Raw genomic sequence first — 19,698 nt, forward strand, 5'->3', positions numbered from 1 at the left:
TTCTACTATAAGGGATTTTTCTTTTCCACCATTTATTTACTCATTTATTTTTATCAATGTGAATCAACAGATATTTCTTTTGTTCTCCCATTTTTACTTATTATCCTACTTGCCATTTACTTATTGCCTTCTTGCTCTAAAGGTCCCCTATCATTTTTAAACTTCAATACATACACACCTTCAATACATACATACCTCTCTGTATAATTATAAATAAATTATTTCTGTAACATAAAAAATTATACTATTAATCTCAACAGATTTTTTAGCCCTAATAAGCCAAAAGATGAATGACTACATCAGCTTACCCAAAGTCAATGGTGGTGGTTTGGGATCAAGAACATATTCTTTTTCTGAATCTTCTAGTTTGGGGCACTGCATAGTTTTTTTAAGTCCAGTATCTATTATTGCCTTTGTATCTCTTTTTAGAGATTTGTTCTCTTTCTTTTGTACCTGTGTCTTAGAATGATCTGCAACTGAAAGATTTCGAAGTTGAAGATCACGTAAAATGTGATCTTGTAAAGCAACTGCATTGACTGCCAAGTTATCTTTCTTAGATGAGTGACCCTAAAAGGTAGGAAAAAAAGTCATATTTAGATGAATATTATGTAATATATCATTTAAAAGAGAACTGAGGCTTCAATACTCAACTTTGATGGCACATACGAACAAATCAAATAGTAAGGAACGCTTGACTCATTGTTTACCTAAGCAGGAGCAGACCCTTGTCTCAGCATTTATGTTAACAATACAGGAATATCTTTTCATTTAATTACTAAAGGCTTAATTATAATATGAATAAATTCATTATGACCTATAAACCTGTGCATGCCTAAACAAACCCATGCTGCTTCACTATAATTAAATTAGACTCCAGGCAAGTACTAAGGAGACTCTTGCCATTTCAGCTTATGCCTTTTTGTGAAAACTTGGTAATTTCCTGTGCAGAATAAAAATCACCAAACAGCTAAGAGATGCCTGCAGTAAATATCACCAGAGATTGTTTTTCCATCGGCCTATCCACTGCCCCATGCCACACTTGGCATTGCCCATTCCTGCTGACAATTCCTAGTTGAAGCAGGGTTTGTAAACTAGTTTTTATACTCTCAAATGGCTGAATTAAAATACATTTCATGAGTCAAATAATATGTATGTTTAAGAAAAGAATAGTGTACCTTATTTTTTAACATGCCGAATCAGGAAAAGTTGTTGCCTGGCTATCACAAATTCTATCATCACATCACATCACCTTCCTTCTATTCTTCTGCTGCAAAGACATGGTCAACAGAAAGTCAAAGCTACAGTGCACAGAAAAACCTATGCAGTTTGTGAGGACGATCTGTAAGAGTCTAACAGATCATGAAGCGGCAGGAATGCCTGCTACAGGGTGGCACTAAGTTACACATTCTGGTTCTGGAGGAAGGGGGTGAACTCAAGTCAATTATGCTTCGACTCATCCCTGTCCTCAAACAGTTCAGCCCTGAGCTCCTGAGGACACATTAATACAAATGGTTAATTACTAGGAATTAATCCATTGCTAAATATAACATGATACACAAGTACTACAAAATTTCAGGCTAACACTGGAGACTTGTAACGGAAAAACTAGTTAAACTGGCATTTGAAAGATACGTAGAGGGAAATGAACATGGCACACTGCAGGTAGGAGGAAAGAACCGGCAGGCTGGAAATCAGCATGATATGCTTCTTTTGGGGAGAAAGGGAACAATGAAGAAACTGGAACGCAAGAGGAACACTGGCTAACTTCAGTCTCTCCAGAACACAGAAGTACAGAATATGGGGACAGACCAACTTGAGTTCCAACTGAATTCCACCACTTTGCTGCACAAGATATTGAACCACAGCTGAGCCTCATGATCCTCATCTATAAAGCAGGTCTAACAATGCTGGCTTTGCAGGGTTGCCGCAAGGATTAATGAGACCTTTGAAGTATCTAAAGTAGGTCTTTTCACACAGAACTTACTGTTGTTATTCTTGCTTCAATTCCCTTCAAAGCTGGTGGAATAGTTTGGAATTGGCCCTTCTAGATTTTGGACATGGTGTATTTTATGAAGACAGATGTATTCAAAATATACTGTGATGAGGAGAAATAGAAAGTTATTCAAGTAATCTAAGAACTGGCACAGGAGGCCCTCGAACACATTTCTTCTAACATCGTTTCCTTGTAACGTTGATGAGAAAAGAAATTGATCCCCGGCAGGGGCCACTGTGTGGAGTCTGCACGTTCTCCCCACGTGCTGTGGGTTTCCTCCAGGCACCCCGGGTTCCTCCCACATCCCAAGGCTGTGCACGTGAGGCTCACTGGCATGTCCCCGTCTGAGTAACTGTGAGTGTTGAGTGTGCCCTGCCATGGGATGCCGTCCTCTCCAGGGCTGTTGCCCTCCTTGGTCCTGAGCTGCCTGGATGGGCTCAGTCCCCTGCCACCCTGAACTGGAATAAGGAGGTTGGAAAATGGAGGGATACAAATTATTGTAAAATAAAAATTCGTAAAGCACACGGTAATCACACAGAGATGCAGGACAATACCTGATGCAGTAGGAAAGGCCCAGCGGGCTGAGAATTGGCTGTTGTTTTGAAACTACATGGTAGGGGGAGGCGCTTCAGAGCTTTGGCTTGGCCAACATTACCTTTGATTTAACGCAGCCCCTCCACGACCTGGTCACTCATGGATTCACCAGAAATTGGGTAATGATCTTTCTTAAATGTATGTAGAGCTTATATGTATTTCAGCGTTTCATATTAGAAGTGCTTCGGTCTTTACTTAGAAGTTTGGTGATGTTTTTGTGACCAGGAATGTGCTGTGGGAACTTACCTCTTATTTATATCAATTAACATATGGTGAAACTGGTTTCCTTGTACACTGCATGGCTTAAAGCTCCAGTTTCTAAGAACCTATGGATGATGTTAAGTGAGGACTTACTGTATTGAGGGCCTAACTGTAAAAATAGAAATTAATCCCAAGAGAAATTAATCCAATATAATCTAAGGACTAACACTTGTATTAAATTACTCCAACCGAAAGAACAAACTCACTAAGGCGTGAGTGCAGAGACAGAAAAGCACAGTGGAACCAAATCTCTGATATCCAGGGTTAGGAGTAAAAACGTCAGTCGCTGCTCAAGTCCTGCAGAGGCTTTGATGATGGTTCTTACTACAACCGTTCCCTGTTCCCGTTCAATTCTGGCATCGAGAGATGTTTGAAAGAAGTTCCACCCCATATCTCATCAAGACAACTGAACTTGGAGAAATGGTGGAAAGAATTTAAAATCCTGCAAGATCACTGCCAGAATTTTCTCAGTTCCTGTTTCCAAAAAGCCTATAAGCTGCAGAAGATAGCGTGCATCACACTAAAAACGGTCGGGTGGTATCTGCAGTGCGCAGTTTAATCTCAAGTTTCTACACGGTAGGCCACTGTCACTAATATCAAGGTGAGGAGCTTTGAAACCTGTACTCTTTTAAAGTCCTACGGTATCATTAAATTTTAGAGTTTAAAATTTAGAATTTAAAGGTATTGAAAACGCTTCAGATATCTAGTCCAGCTCCACTTTATAAATGAGAAAACCAAACACCAGGTGAGTCCTTCAATACATAATGAGCCTGTGGCACTGGCAGGGTTAGAAACGTAACCCTTGCCCAGTATTGAAAGCTAAGATGAACAGGAACACGTTGCTTTGTAAATCCCAGTATTAAACGCTCAAGAGGCAGAGCTTGGTGGCAAAAACGACCGTTGGGGTGCCAAAGCAAGTGATTTCAGCTAATTAAACACGCTCAAGAAAAGTACACGAGACCAAGCCTAGGACGTAAAGATGCAATTCTAGTAGGGTCTTGGTGTTTATCTCCTGCCTTCCGAACCCCGCTGACCGTTTTCTGAGATCCTACTCATGCCGGAGGCGCGCGGCGACGAGGCTCCAATTCCCCTGAAAGCCGACACCACCCTGCGCCTGGGGCCCCTGATGACAGCGGGTCCTACTGGGTTCTCAAATTACCGACGTGGCATCATTATTCTAAGGTTTTAGGCCGCCGTAAATTCGTACCCTCAGGAAGAGCTGTGGAAACCAACCAGGACCCCGAGTCCCCCGAGGAGGCTGCGCGCCGCTACGGGACCCGACCTCGCCTCACAGCTGCGGCCATCGCCGGCCCGCCTCGGAGGAGGCCAAAGCGAGTCCACGGACCCCCTGGCGGGCCGCCCTTCTTTCCGCCCCCGCCCAAAGCCTCTCCGTGCCTTGACTGCGCCGGGAACACCGGAACCCAGGGATGTATGCCCGGGTTCCCTCTGGCAACTCCCCGGCCGCCTGCCCGCCGTTGCCGTAGCAACGCCCGCCTCCGCGCTGGCTCCCCTAGCGCTTGCTTGCCAGCCCCGCCCTGCCCCATACTGCGCATGCTCGCCAGCCCCGCCCGGCCCGCACTGCGCATGCTTGCCGGCCACGCCCGGTCCACACCACATTGCGCATGCTCACCGGCCTCAGCCCCGCGCCCGCCGTCAGCGTCGAGACGCAGGTGCGTGCCAGTCGAGGCTCGCTTTGCGGGCGTGTTTGGGGATTGCCTGGCAGGGTGTTTGGGCGCCGCGGGCTGACGCGCAGGGGCGTGCAGCCGCCCAGGCCTCATGCAGTGACTCGTGTCGTGAGGGCCGAGTCCCGCGCCGGGTTCGCTGTAGTCCGCAGCCGCTGGCGGCTTTGTGGGTGCAGCCACGCTCCTCAGCCGCCCGCCCACCTGGGCCTGGGACCCGGTCGTTTCCCTGCGTGTCTGTGGTCGTTCCCGTTCCAGGGTCTCGAGCGCACCGCCCCTTCGCTGCGCTTTTAGTCGAGGGCAGTTTTCTGGGGCATTCCCCGGTCCCCCTGTGCCTCTCGGGCGTCCTGGCCCGCGGAAGCGTGGGCGCCGACTGCCTGGCGTCGTCCGTGACTCCTGGCCCCTCTCTGTGGATCCCTTTGCTTCTCGCTGCGGGTTGTGTTTCCTGTTTCGTGGGCCTGGCCGTTTGCGTTGGATGCGGGCCCCGGTGATCCCTGCGTGGCCCGCTGGCCTTTTCCTGCTCCCGAGGTGACTGAGCCGCGTGTGACACATCGCAGTGACGAGGCAACGCGTTCCTTTCCAGGCTTGCAGCAGGCGATGCTGTTCACGCTCCTGAGCGGAGCCTTCCGGTGCTTTACTCGACGCCCCAAATAGTTCGCTGTTCCTCCCAGGGACTGCCGCGAGCTGAAACTCTTCCCCGCCCCTGTGAGCTCGGGGCTGTTCTTTCTCCGGTTGGCTCACTCCAGCCTCGATGTTTCCTCGCTGCCCAGACCTGCTCGGGAAGACTCGAGAAGGCCGCTCCAGGACTCCAGCTCTCCACGGAAGGGCTTCCCCTCGGATTGCGTCTTGGCCCCTGGAACCCTCTCTCTGTATCCTCTGCTGTTACTCTGTTGGCCTCCATTTGGGTTGTGGCCTGGAAACTCCTGGCTCGCTGCTTCCCTTCTCTTAAGGATCACAGCCCTGCACTGCCTGTCGTCCAATGACTGGAAACCATTGTATTTTTTGGTCTGATTTTGTAGTTGTTTAAGAACTTAAATCTGGTCCCTCACACTCCATGACCAGAAGCAGAAATCAGCAGAAGTTTGTTTTTTCTTAAAATGACGATTACTTTATTGTGTTGGTTCAATTTATGTTGTACTTTAATTAGAAGAAATTTGGCTGAAAATACAAAGAAAATATACAAATGCAAGTAATTTTTTTTTAAACTTCCCTGAAAGCAAGGTCTGAAGAAATTACCAACCAACTTAGACTGGATCTGGAAGAAAAGGAAGGGTCCTTGCAGTCTTAGGACTCTTCCATTCCACGACGTAGGTGTTAGGTTAACAGCCATAAATGGTTGTAAGACTTTGGGCTCAGATAAGTAGACTTAAGTTCAAATTTTGACTTATTTTACAAGTATCTGATTTGTGGCAAGCTCATCTTCCTAAACCATGAGCTCCTTATTTGTAAAGGGGACATTAGCCACTCTCCAGCAAAGCAACAGCCCTGGCGCTTCTTCAGTCCTAGGATGGGATGTATGACTAGCCTAAGCAAACCAGAAAATCCAAGCCCCTGACCACAGCGACTTAAATCAGGGCTGGCGATATATCTAGGTAGGCCAACCAGGTGGACTCAGTATTTTTGTGGGTGCTACTGGAAAATTTCTTCAATTCTAACTGAATGTAGAAATGAGAACAGACATGAAATGGCGGCTGTGTTGCTGTCTTGTCATCATGAGGTGAGGGCCTGAAGCTATGGTAGCCACCCTGTGAACCTTGGAAGGAGGATTCTACAGGAACTGGCAGAGCTGAGACTGGGACGCAACCCAGTCCTGGTGACGTATTTGAACCCTGAGGCTGGCCCTCCTGTTAGTCTTTTCACTTACTGGCTTCAGCCAGATGGGGTCTGGTTTTCTGTTACTTGCAACAGGAAGAATTGGAATGATAACTAGGCATGCTATTACCGCCTTATGGCTGTGGTGAGATTAAAACATGATATTGTGGGTGAACTGCTTAGTCCAGTGCCTGCTATTCTTTATATTGGTTTTAAGGTATTTTTCTTGAACTTCATAAAGTTCTAAGAAAAATTACCGTTTTAAAATTCCTACCCTTTGTTCACGAGTTTTAAATTTTCATGATAGTTTTTCTATCTGCATGTTTTCTATTCAAAATAAATTGGTCATTCTTCAGTTAGCTACAAATATTTTAAATTTTTTATTTTTAAATTTATTTTTTATTGATACATATTAGAAGAACATGTTTTTGGAGTACATGTGATAATTTGATAAATTCATATAATCAAATCAAGGTAATTGAGATATCCATCCCCTTAAATATTTACTGTCTATTTACACTAGGAACATTCAAGTTATTCTAGCTATTTTGAAATGTGCAATCGATTTGTGTTAAGTATAGGCTTGACTGAAAATTTAACCTTATTGCTTTCTAATTCTTGACAAAAACAAAGCTAACATAGTTGACATTTGAAGAATAATACATTCATTCTTCTTCAAGATGGTGTATTCTGTCGAAATGAGTTAGATGATCAGAATGCAACATCTTGGATAGGGTTAAGATATATAGTCAACCTGTCTTGTCCCCAATACCGTGTCGTCAGTGATTTATATTTTAACGTTATGCCTTTGTTTTAAAAAGATTTTTTTTGAGATGGGCCTAAGAAACTGCATGTATACAAAGCATGTTTGCATCTTCAGAAAACTGCTATTGAGTACATTCCCCATGGTGCTGTTCATTGCCATTTGTGTAGCCACCCACATGATTATTTTAGAATTTCAAAATCATTAATTGAATGTCCTAGGAATAGTGGAGACGGAAGAGAAAATTAGAGGTGCATGATGGTAAGGATGACGAGGTTGTGCTTAGTCATGAGGAGAAGGGCACTGGTGTGCTTGGCTGATTAAGATGCACTTCTGTACTCCACTATGCTTAAGAAGAAAGCTGCATGTGGTAACCATAAGAGATCTGTTGTATAAACATTGTCACAAAAAGAGTCATGAGCAGCCCAAGATGGATGGCAATAGTGGACTATTTAAGTGGAAGACATTGATATGAAGGGAAAATCTTCTATTTTGCTTGTGTAGAAGGCAATTCAGAGAAAGTGTTCAAATACTAGAATAGGCAGTTGGAGTCCATCTTGTGGAGGTTGGGGTTTTTTTCATGATGACACTAGAGACACGTTATTGGAGACTGGTGCTGGCACTGTATGGATTTTTTTTTTTTTTTTTTTTGAGACAGCGTCTTTCTCTGTTGCCCAGGCTGTAGTGCAGTGGTGCCATCTTGGCTCACTGCAACTTCTGCCTCCTAGGTTCAAGCAATTCTCCTGTCTCAGCCTCCCGAGTAGCTGGGATTAGAGGTGCCTGCCACCATGCTTGGCTAATTTTTGTATTTTTTAATAGAGATGGGGTTTCGCCATATTGGCCAGGCTGGTCTTGAACTTCTGACCTCAGGTGATCCTCATGCCTTGGCCTACCAAAGTGCTGGGATTACAGGCGTGAACCACCGTGCCCAGCCTATGGATTCTTAATGTATCACACCCACGGGATTTGAGTTTGCCCACCTGCCTAGTCTCTAAATACTGCACTAATGGAAGCCTAGGCAGGGTCAGAATGGTTCTTAATTCAATATCCTTCTCACATTTTAATATCTTAATGCTCTCACATTTCTCCTTTGTTATCTACTAAATATTCTCAAAACCTACTCAGTACATATTTGACTCTTGTCTTTCTTAACACAGTCCTTGACATCTAAAACAAACCTAAGGAGCAAAAATTGGTGGCATGGGTTTCATCTTTAATTTAGCTTTCAATTTTAACCTTCACCAAAACCACGTCTCCTTCCATTTATTTTTCTTAATCTTCAGTATTACCTTTAACTTTCTACTCACACTTGTATATTTATTACCAATTTCTATTCCTAAACTTGCTGATGTGGTTTGCTGTGTCCCCACCCAAATCTCACCTTGAAATGTAGTAATTAATCCACATGTGTCAAGGGCAGGGCCAGGTGGAGAGAATTGAATCATGGGGACAGTTTCCCCCATACTGTTCTTGTGATAGTGAATAAGTCTCACAAGATCTGATGGTTTTATAAATTGGAGTGGCCCTGCACAAGCTCTGTCTTGCCTGCTGCCATGTAAGACCTGTCTTGCTTCCCGCTCGCTTTCCACCATGATTTTGAGGCCTCACAGCCATGTGGAACTGTGAGTCAATTAAACCTCTTTCCTTTACAAATTACACAGTCCCAGTGTGTCTTTATTAGCAGCATGAGAACAAACTAATACACTTGTTTCCACCCAGATTATTTTTTCAAAGAATTCTAAGTCGCTTCCTGTTTTTTTTTTTCTGTATGTGAGGACCAGCAATTGTTTGGAAATTTGCCAGTCTCTCCTAGTGTTTTGTAGCAGCAGTTGCTGTAAAGTCTCAGGTATACTAGTGGGAACTTACTGAAGTGTGTTTTTTCCTTGAGATTATATTATAGTTCTGTTTTGTTTTTAATAATGAAAAAGGGCTTAGGATGAGTTGTTTCCACTCCTCTGACAAAGTGCATTTAAAAAAAATACTGCAACAGACATAAGATGATTACGTCATTCCTGTCAACATTAAAATAGTAGTAGAGAAACACTGATGAAAGCACTTCCGACCCTGGAGAAGAGAGGAGAAATCTTGTTTTCATTCTTACTCTATAATTTAAAGTCATGGGTATAACAAATGAGCCTTTAAAAACTGTTTTCTGAATTTAAAAAATGGAGCAAATTCATTCTTTGTTGTTGAATTCAATATACTTAGAAGTAATTTATCACTTTGGTAAAGAATAATGTCCTATGCCTTAATATCTGGCATGATGAAGATATTCATGCTATCTACACTGTGATCACCAGATGCTAGCCACTTTTAAAATGTTGCCAAAAGAAATTAGGCATACTGATTGTATCAAAGGTGTTTGGGTAATGTGGACTCCTTTCAGACATTTGTGATTTTTCTGCCTTAACTGAAAGTTTTGACAGGTTTGTAAAAGCATAAATGTCAGGTTATTAGTAGAAACTCTAAAATAACCTAGGAAATAAACATATATACTGGTTTCAGCCAGTTTGGCTAAAGCTGGATGTCTCTAAAAATTGAATCAGTTGATGCTCTAATATGTTCAATATATCAAGAGACAGGGTGTTTCCTGATCACATCTAGATAATTTTAATTAATAGGTTTATTTTCTCAATAAATTTTACAGATAAATTAAAAATACAGAGAGCTCCCTCTCCTTGCAACAGTTTCCCCTATTTGCCATTTGTATGCTATGTTTGTTAAAATTGATGTACAGTAAGGTTGCCCATGTTTAATGTTGACTATGAAACTCTCCACAAATAAAAGTATACCCCACAAGTACGCAAGAGAGGCCCCTCTGCAGTTTTATTCATAGTGGCACAAGCAAAGGAACTATTGAGAGATGAGTCTCATGATAGCAGAAAAGTATTGATCCATGAGCTGTCCACATCTAGGATGCTGTCTGCTTTTGGGGAGAAACTTTCATGGTTAGCTTTACCTTAAGGTCTCCAACAGGTGTATAGATTGAAGAGTCTGGAGGGGCCCGTTTCAGCTGTGAGATTGTAAACCCAAGGCTCAGGGTCCTGAAGTTTTGCTGCAGTGTAAGTAGCAGGGGCAGTCTTTCCCAGATGATGTTTCCAGAAGACTCAGTTTCTAGGCTTTAGATAATGTAGGGTTTGATTGTCCTCAGTAGACCATAGAAAGCTTTCTTTACCTGGTGAAAATAACACTTGGGCATAATGCCTCAAAGCCTTGCAGCATTTAGTCATATCAGAGCTTAGGAGGAGGAGATGTGTGAGGTTTTATTATTAGGAGCATAGGCCTTCAGTGACTATTGTATAAGGGATCAACTTACATTTTCCACGTGGAAGTGGATCTATTATCAATCCACAGTACTTTAGACCAAGGAAATCCAGTCATTTCAGTTAGCTTATACTAATGTGATTGTACCTATGATACCTTATCTCATTGTTTTACAACTTGTCTGGTGAAACAAGTACCTCTATCACTAGCAATCTTTCCAGGTATGTCCCATGAGAGAAACATGTTTCCTAGTAACCTTTTATCTACTGTTACAGCACGAGACTTTTTGAATGGAAAAGCTTCTATACAATCAGAAAACATGCATTGAAAATGGCAATGGAATGAAATCCCTCTAAAACTATATCAGTGGCCTATCATGTAGCAGAAATGTACATGAAGTTTTGATTGCCTTCCCAGGATTATAGATTTGACAAACCAAACATTGGTCATAAACCATTTTAGCAATTTAGAACATTAACCATGCCAATATTCTATTTGGATCATCTTATCTCTTCCATGATGGGCCGTGGAGTGTAGAGCTTTTAATAACAGAAGCTTTAAGGATTCAGGAAGGACCAGGCATCTGTCCAGGCTCTCCATGAGTCCATCCTTAACATTAGATTTAAATCTTCTTTTTTTCATTTCAAGTTTTAAAGCTTGTATGTAAGATTAACTTTATTCCTGCATCTTCTCAGTTGTTTCTTCCTTGTGTTTGCCCTTTTCTTTTCCTACTTGGCGAGATTTGGCTTTCCGTTCAAGAATCCTTTTGTGGTCTGTGTCCAGTTGTAGCCTATTGATAACCACCTTCCTGGGGTGAATGCCTACATGCACAGTTGTGCCATTAGCCTTTTCCCGCTGCACCCGTTCAGCGTGGAGGACATATTTCTTCCTGTAAACATGGACGACTTTGCCAATTTGCTGACCTTTATAGTGTCCTCATACAACCTGAAATTCATCATCCTTTTGGGTGGGCATGGATCACACGTTGTACTTCTGTCCCAGCTCTTTGGAAAGAGGAGAAGACATAATCTTCCTGTAAATGTGGGAAGGTGCATTGAAATGCCTTTTGTGGTTCTTGCTTCGGTCAGAAGTTGCAAAGGGATTGAAGTTCATTTTGGCCATTCTCACTTCAGTGATAGCAGCAAAATGGAAGATTTATATCTTCTTAAATATCAGTTTTGTTTCTCCAATTCAGGTGCATAGCACTGTTTATTAGATGGGTTATTATAGGTAAATTTTACTTGGATCATGGAGTTCATCTAAAACACATATCATAACCATTTCAGTACTGGCTGACTTAGCTTGAAAATCTGGCAGAGTATTTCCTTGGTATTCAATTAATTTTTATCCTGATTGGATTATCAGTTTCATAAACCAGCAGTCTGTTCATTAGAGTGCTGGTAATTCATACCCAGTCTAAACGATATGACCCTAAAGTTATCAGAAACTTGGCATTCAAGAGTGCTTGTCAGTCCTTTCCATCCCTTTCATGAATCTCCTCGAAGGCATGATACTCTAGGATTTTACTAGCTTATGAACTTAACGTAGCAGATAATCTTGCTTCTCTGTCTTTTGGATGCTGCAAGGGTCCTCTGTAGCATCCCAAAGTTAGTTTGAGGTAACAACAAAAAAAGACAATTTGTAATTTGATTTTGGGAAGCCTGTCAAATATGTCAAAGGTTTAAAATAATCAAAACAGGATCACAAGGCATTGTAAGATAATATTCATTTAGCCAAAGTGATAAAAGGGGTTAGAAAGCAAAAACCGTTCTTCTTTGATAGAGAGGAGACTCAGTTTTCCAATCAACAGATCTGAGAAAGACAGCATGAGACAGAATCTGTCTCCTCCTCTTCTCTCTGTTTCTTTTGCAGTTTACTCAAAAGGTGAACAAACGTCTTTTGGACCCAGTCCAGTTTGTTATGACTTCCGAACCCAGTTGGGATTAAAATTTTGCTCAAACTTGGATAGCTCAAAACACAACTCTGTGGAGCTTCAGAATTTGGGAGAGAACTTACCCAGCATCCCCAGCAGCTGTGAGACACAATACACACAGTGGGCCCGCTGGGGATCCTGTTTGTTTATTCGATGCTCCTAGGTGTCATTGGACGCTCCACTTTGGATCCCACTTCTGATGCCATATGTTAAAAGAAAAACTTGAGACAAATTAAATTTTCTAGAGCTTAATACAGCAAAGAATGATTTGTGAACCAGGCAGCACCCCCAAACTAGAATAGGTTCAGAGAGACTCTGGCACTGCTGCATGTTTGAAGAGGATTTACAGGCAGAAAATTAGAGGTACAGAAAATGGAAGCAAGGTACAGAAACAGCTGGACTGGTTACAACTTGGCATTTATTTGAACATGGTTTGAGCAGTTGGCTGCCTGTGAGTGGTTGAAGTAAGGCAGTGATTGAGTGAGACTCAGCTACTTGTCACAAGTGTAGGTTACAGTCTGTTTACGTGTCCAGTTAGGTTACAGTTTACTATGTACAGAAAAACTTTTAGGCTGAACTTTTGAAGAGGTAGCTTTAGGCTAAACTTAATAGTTTCTTAGCCTTTCCCCACTCCTCTTATGTGAGACGGGAAGACTAAAGGGAACGGAATACATCTAGTTGTCTTTTTCATAGGTTAGACAAGGCTCTAACAAGATGGTTTCCCCTGAGGGCCGGTCCCTGCTGTGAAGAGAAAGCTCAGGTGTATTTCATAATGGCGACCTTTTTCCATGGCCTATTTCAAAATGGTTACTTTTCCTCCCCTACTTCCACAAAAACAAAGGAGTTTTTCTGTGAAATTCAGTGTGAGAACCTGCTCAGACTCCTGTAGGTAAAATTTATGAAAGTATGGGGATACCTTAAGAGTGGGCCCCCAGGCCGGGCATGGTAACTCATGCCTGTAATCCCAGCACTTTGGGAGGCCAAGGCGGGCAGATCACCTGAGGTTGGGAGTTTGAGACCACCCTGACCAACATGGAGAAACCCCGTCTCTACTAAAAAAATACAAAATTAGCCGGGCATGGTGGCACATGCCTGTAATCCCAGCTACTCAGGAAGGCTGAGGCAGAATCGCTTGAACCTGGGAGGTGGAGTTTGCGGTGAGCCAAGATTGCGCCCTTGCACTCCAGCCTGGGCAACAAGAGTGAAACTTCGTCTCAAGAAACAAACAAAAATAAAATAAAATAAAATAAAGTAAAGTAAAATAAAATAAAATATAGCATCGGCCCCCAGTGGTCTCTAACTCTGAGGCGAGTCCACACACAGCCTCTAGCGATTTGTGCCTGCCTGCTGCTGGCTGCAGCAGTAACTTTTGTACCGTGTAAACTGTGGCTGTCTGTATTCATGTCTGTCCCCAGCTTTTAAGGTGGTGGTTTGCCCGGTGACCTCATTTCTCTGGTTATTCTAAGAAGTGTTGTTGATTTTCAGTTTGTTCAGTTTCTTCTTGTTGTGAGGTTGGGAGTAAGCACTGCAAGTTCTTTGCATGTCAGAGTGAAAACCAGAATTTGTGAATCCAAATAGGTTTTTCGTTTGTCCTTGTTTTGTTTTTGTCTTTAACTGTCCTCTTGTCGTATCATGTTCTTTTATTCACATTCTTTGGAGTTTTTTTCTTTCTTTCTAATTATCTCTTTTTAATTTTTCTACTTTTTATTTTGTAATTATCCCAGGAGGATTTTTTGGTACTTACTCCTTTTGCTCTCTAGTACCTGCTATTTATTTGGTTTATGTACATTTTCTAAACTTTTCCTCTATGTTTTCAGTTTCATCAATTTTTAATAAGTTATTGAATGAATTTATTTAGATATTTATACTTCTTTTTTTTTTTTTTTTTTTTAGACGGAGTTTCACTCTTGTTGCCCAGGCTGGAGTGTAATGGCCTGATTTCAGCTCACTGCAACCTCTACCTCCTGGGTTCAAGCAATTCTTCTGCCTCAGCCTCCCAAGTAGCTGGGATTGCAGGTATGCACCACCATGCCCAGCTAATTTGGTATTTTTAGTAGAGATGGGGTTTCACCATATGGGCCAGGCTGGTCTCGAACTCTTGACCTAATGATCTGCTTTCCGTGGCCTCCTAAAGCACTGGGATTACAGGCATAAGCCACTGCGCTTGGCTTATTTATTTATTTTTAATGGATAAAACTATATATATTTGTTATGCACAATGTGTTGTTTTGAAATATGTATACATTGTAGAATGACTAAATTTAGCTAAGTAATGTACACATTACTTTGCATAATTATTTGTGATGAGAACATTTAAAATCTCTTAGCAATTTTCAGGAATTTAATTCATTGTTATCAGTTAGTCATATAATAAAGTTATACAATAAACTACTGTTATACAATATATCTCTTGAGCTTATTTCTCCTATTAACTGAAATTTTGCGTCTTTTGACCAACATCTCCTGAACCCGTCCCTCTCCACAGCCCCTGCCAACCACCATTCCACTCTCTACTTCTATGAGATCAACTTTTTTAGATTTCATATATTAGCGAGATTAGTGGCATTTGTCTTTCTGTGCTTGACTTATTTCACTTAACATAATATCCATATGATTGCAAATAACAGGATTTACTTCTTTTTTATGGTTAATAGTATTGAATTGTGCATATATACCACATTTTCTTTACACATCTGTTGATGGACACTTGAGTTGATTCTACATCTTGGCTATTGTGAATAACACTCAGTGAACATGGGAGTGCAGTTATCTCTCCAACACACTGATTTCATTTTCTTTGAACACATATCTGGTAGAATTGCTGAATATGGTAGTTTTATTAAGTTTTTGAGAAGCCTCCATATTATTTTCCGTAATGGCTGTAGCAATTTCCATTCTCACCAACAGTGTGCACATGTTCTCTTTTCTTCACATCCTCTTCAATACTTGTTATCTTTGATCTTTTTGGTAATAACCATTCTAACAGGTGTGAAGTGGTATCTCATTGTGTTTTTAATTTGCATCTCTCTGATGATTAGTGATGTTGAGCAATTTTTTAAAAAAATTTTTTATTGAAACAGAATCTTGCTCTATTGGCCAGGCTGGAGTGCAGTGGCACAATCTTGGCTCACTGCGACCTCCATCTCCCAGGCTCAAGCAATTCTTCTGCCTCAGCCTCCAAGTGGGGATTACAGGCACCCACCATCACACCTGGCTAATTTTTGTATTTTTAATAGAGACGGGGTTTCACCATGTTGACCAGATGGTCTTGAACTCCTGGCCTCAGGTAATCCTCCCACCTCGGCTTCCCAAAGTACTGGGATTACAGGCATGAGCCACCACGCCTGGCAGAGCAATTTTTAATATACTTTTTGGCTCTTTGTATGTCTTCTTTTGAGAGATGTCTATTCAGATTCCTTGCCTATATTTTAATCAGGTTATTTGATTTTTTTACTATTGAGTTGTTTGGCTTCTTTATATAGTTTGGATATTAACCTCTTGTCAGATGCACTGTTTGCATATATTTTCTCCCATTCCTTAGGTGGTCTCTTCACTCTGTTGATTGTTTCCTCTACTCTGCAGGAACCTTTTAGTTCGATGCAATCCCATTTGTCTGTTTTTGATTTTGTTACTGATGTTCTTGGGGTCATATCCAAAAATGACCCAGGCCAATGTCATGGAGTTTTTCCCCTATGTTTTCTTCTAGCTTTATAGTTTCAGGTTTTATGTCAAAATCTTTAATCCATTTTCAGTTAATTTTTAAAAATCTGGTGTGAGAAAGGGTCTAATTTTATTCCTGTGCATATGGATGTCCAGTTGCCCCAACATGATTTATGGAAGAGGCTGTCCTTTCCCTATTGTGTGTTTTTGGCATTTTTGTTGAAACTTAATTTTCCATAAATGTGTGTATTTATTTCTGGGCTCTCTATTCTGTTCCATGGGTCTATGTGTCTGTTTTTATGCCAGTACCATGCTGTTTTGATTATTATATGTTTGTAGCAGATTGTGAAGTCAGTCGGTCTGTTCCCTCCAGCTTTGTTCCTTTTGCTCAAGAACCTAGATTGCTTTGGCTATTCAGGGTTATTTACAACTCTATACAAATTTCAAGATTGTTTTATCTATTTCTGTGAAAAAATGTTATTGGAATTTTGATGGGGAGTGCATTGAATGTGTAGATTGATTGCTTTGGGTGGTATGGGCATTTTAACAATATTAATTCTCTCGATCCATGAACACAGGATTTTCATTTATTTGTGTCGTCTTAATTTCTTTCATCATTGTATTATAGTTTTCAGTTTAGAAGTCTTTCATCTCTTTGGTTAAATTTATTCCTAAGTATTTTATTTTATTTTATTTTGTAGGTATTAGGTATTGTAAATGGGATTGTTTTCTTTTTAGGTAATTTATTGTTAGTGTATAGAAATGCTCCTGATTTTTGTATGTTGATTTCATTTTACATGTGTGTACCAAATTTGCATATTAGTTCTAACAGTTTTTTTGGTGATTTTCTTTTCGTGTTGGGGTTTTTTTTTTTTTTTTTTTTTTTGAGACAGAGGCTCACTCTGTCGCCCAGGCTGAAGTGCAGTGGCGTGATCTTGTCTCACTGTAACCTCTGCCTTCTGGGTTCAAGCGATTCTCCTGCCTCAGTCTCTTGAGTAGCTGGGATTATAGGCACTACCACGGCGCCCAGCTAATTTTTTGTATTTTTAGTAGAGGTGGGGTTTCACCATGTTGCCCAGGCTGGTTTCAAACTCCCAAGGTCAGGCAACCTGCTTGCCACAGCCTCCCAAATTGCTGGGATTACAGGCATGAGCCACCGTGCCCTGCCAGGGTTTTCAATATATAAGATCATGTTGTCTGCAAACAGGGACAATTTTTTTTTCCCCCCCACAATTTGGATGCTTTCCATTTCTTTCTCTTGTATAGTTGCTTTGACTTGGACTTCCAGTACTATGTTGAATAAAAGTAGTGAGAGTGCCCATGCTTGTTTTGTTTCTGAGGAAAAAACCTTCAATTTTTTTTTAACTGGTGAGTACAGGCATACCTCATTTTGTCACACTTCACTTTATTGCACTTTGCAGATATTGCATTTTTTACAAATTGGAGGTTTGTGGCATTAAGCAAGTCTACAGGTGCCATTTTTTTTCCCAACAGCCTGTGCTCACTTTCTCAGCATTTTTAGCAATAAAGTATATTTAAGTTAAGGTAGGCATATTTTTTAGACATAATGCTGTTGCATACTTAATATACTACAGTATAAACATAACTCTTGTAGGCACTGGGAAGCAAAAAAATTCATGTGACTCTGTTGCAAAATTAGCTTTATTGTAGTGATCTGGAACTGAATACACAATATCTCTAAGGTATGCCTTTATGATGTTAGTTGTGGATTAGTCATCTATGGCTTTTATTGTGTTGAGGTACACTTCTTCTGTACCTAACTTATTAAAGAGTTTTTGTCATGGAAGAATATTGAATTTTGTTAAATGCTTGTTCTGCATCTATTGAGATGATCATATGGTTTTTATCCTTCATTCTCTTAATATGGTGAATCACATTTATAGATTTGTATATGTTGAGCCATTCTTGCATCCCTGGGATAAAGACAAATAAAATCAGAAATGAAAGAGGAGACATTACAACAGATACCACAGAAATACAAAGGATCATAAGAGACTACCGTGAAGAATTATATGCCAACACAATAGACAACCAAGAAGAAATGGATAAGTTGCTAGACACATACAGCCTACTAAGACTGAATCATGAAGAACCAGAACATCTGAATAGATCAATAATGAGAAAGGAGATTTGAATCAGTAATAAAACATCTCCCATCAAAGAAAAGCCCAAGACCTAATGGCTTCACTGCTGAATCTTACCGAATAGTTAGAGAAGAACTAACACCCATCCTTCTCAAACCCTTCCTAAAACATTGAAGAAGAGCGAATACGTTCTTCTCTTTCTTTCCTTTTTTTGTATGATTCCATTTATGTAAAATGTCCATAGTAGGCAAACCCATACAGACAAAAAGTAGATTGGTGGTTGCCTGGGGCTGAGGGAGGGAGAAAATTAAATGACTGTTAATGGGTATGGAATTTCTTTTGGGTTTGATGAAAATGTCCTAGAATTGGATAGTAGTGATGCACAGTTTTCTGAATATAATAAAGACTTCTGAATTGTACACTCAGTAGGTTTGCTTTATGATAGATGAATTGTATTTCAATTTAAAAAAGTTTATCTGAAGGAAAAAACACAATGTAGCCTGGAAAAAAATCTTAGCTCTTTAAATCACTAAAAGTATAACCATCTTAATCTTTTTTTTTTTTTTTTTTTTTTTTTTTTTTTTTTGACATGGAGTTTTGCTCTTGTTGCCCAGGCTGGAGTGCAGTGGCATGATCTCGGCTCACTGCAACATCTGCCTCCCGGGTTCAAGCAATTCTCCTGCCTCAGCCTCCTGAGTAACTGGGACTACAGGCATCTGCCACCACACCAGGCTAATATGTTTTTGCATTTTTAGTAGAGATGGGGTTTTACCATGTTGGTCAGGCTTGTCTTGAACTCCTGACCTCAGGTGATCTGTCCACCTTGGCCTCCCAAAGTGCTGGGATTATAGGTGTAAACCACCAAGCCCAGCCAATTTTTTTTTAACTGCTACTTTTTCCACTTTCTAAAAATGCACCCAAGTGAAGCTCCTAAGTACATGAAAAAAATATGCCACCAAACAGAAGTAGATAATGCTAATTTCTAAGAGAGCCTTACATGATTTTCAGGCAAGCTCTCAACAAGTGATTGGTCTTGCCACGCCGAAGTATGCTGGTCATGTGACTCGTGCCATTACTATACCAAGAAAAGAATGTTTGAGGGGTTTCTGCTGAGTTTGTCATGATCCCTTCCACTTTCCTAATCAGCTCTTCAAGCAGATAACTGAAATTGTGTTCTAAATTGGTTGTGCTCAGGAAATAAGCAATTGTTAATATCACCAGTGCTTAGAATGAATTTTTTAAAAATGAAGTTTGAAATCAGTGCTTTACTTTTGCTTAAAAGTAGATTCAAGACAATTTAAAATGAAAGATACTAGAATTTCTTAAAAGCCTACAATTTTTCCCATGTAGGTTTTTTTGTGGTAAAATATACAAAATATAAATTTTATCAGGCTAACCATTTTAACTGTACAATTAAGTACGTTCACATTGTGCAACCATCACCAGCATCAATCTCCAGACTTTCTCATTTCTCCAAGTGAGATTCTATTTTTTTAATTATTATTATACTTTAAGTTCTAGGGTACATGTGCACAACGTGCAGGTTTGTTACATATGTACACATGTGGCATGTTGGTGTGCTGCACCCATTAACTCGTCATTTGCATTAGGTATATCTTATAATGCTATCCCTC

The 19,698-nt window shown here is 40.8% G+C and overlaps 1 protein-coding gene, 1 long non-coding RNA gene and 2 pseudogenes across 5 annotated transcripts in view; 2 read left to right on the forward strand and 2 right to left on the reverse strand.

Moving 5' to 3' along the window:
- The window catches only part of RNF32 (ring finger protein 32), a 36,347-nt gene extending 31,948 nt beyond the window's left edge, over positions 1–4,399 (reverse strand). The window contains exons 1-3 of one of the 3 annotated variants that reach the window (XM_050785726.1): positions 4,244–4,399; positions 1,176–1,267; positions 309–567 (exon numbers count right to left, since the gene is read on the reverse strand). In XM_050785726.1, the coding sequence (XP_050641683.1) occupies positions 309–567; positions 1,176–1,190 (274 nt within the window). In that variant the 5' untranslated portion in view covers positions 1,191–1,267; positions 4,244–4,399. The other 2 variants (XM_050785727.1, XM_050785725.1) reach the window with 2 other exon arrangements.
- On the forward strand, positions 4,400–6,698 carry LOC126951541 (putative transmenbrane protein RNF32-DT; annotated as a pseudogene). The gene has a single exon (XR_007724502.1). The product of XR_007724502.1 is annotated as a putative transmenbrane protein RNF32-DT (transcript).
- A 4,228-nt stretch (positions 6,699–10,926) lies between these two features.
- On the reverse strand, positions 10,927–11,614 carry LOC126951544 (60S ribosomal protein L26-like; annotated as a pseudogene).
- A 2,187-nt stretch (positions 11,615–13,801) lies between these two features.
- Positions 13,802–18,033, forward strand: LOC126951546 (uncharacterized). Its single transcript, XR_007724505.1, has 3 exons — positions 13,802–13,877; positions 14,193–14,315; positions 17,864–18,033. It is a non-coding gene; the product is annotated as an uncharacterized LOC126951546 (long non-coding RNA).
- Positions 18,034–19,698: the final 1,665 nt, after the last annotated feature.

Source organism: Macaca thibetana, chromosome 3, assembly GCF_024542745.1.
Source record: "Macaca thibetana thibetana isolate TM-01 chromosome 3, ASM2454274v1, whole genome shotgun sequence".
NCBI lineage: Eukaryota > Metazoa > Chordata > Mammalia > Primates > Cercopithecidae > Macaca > Macaca thibetana.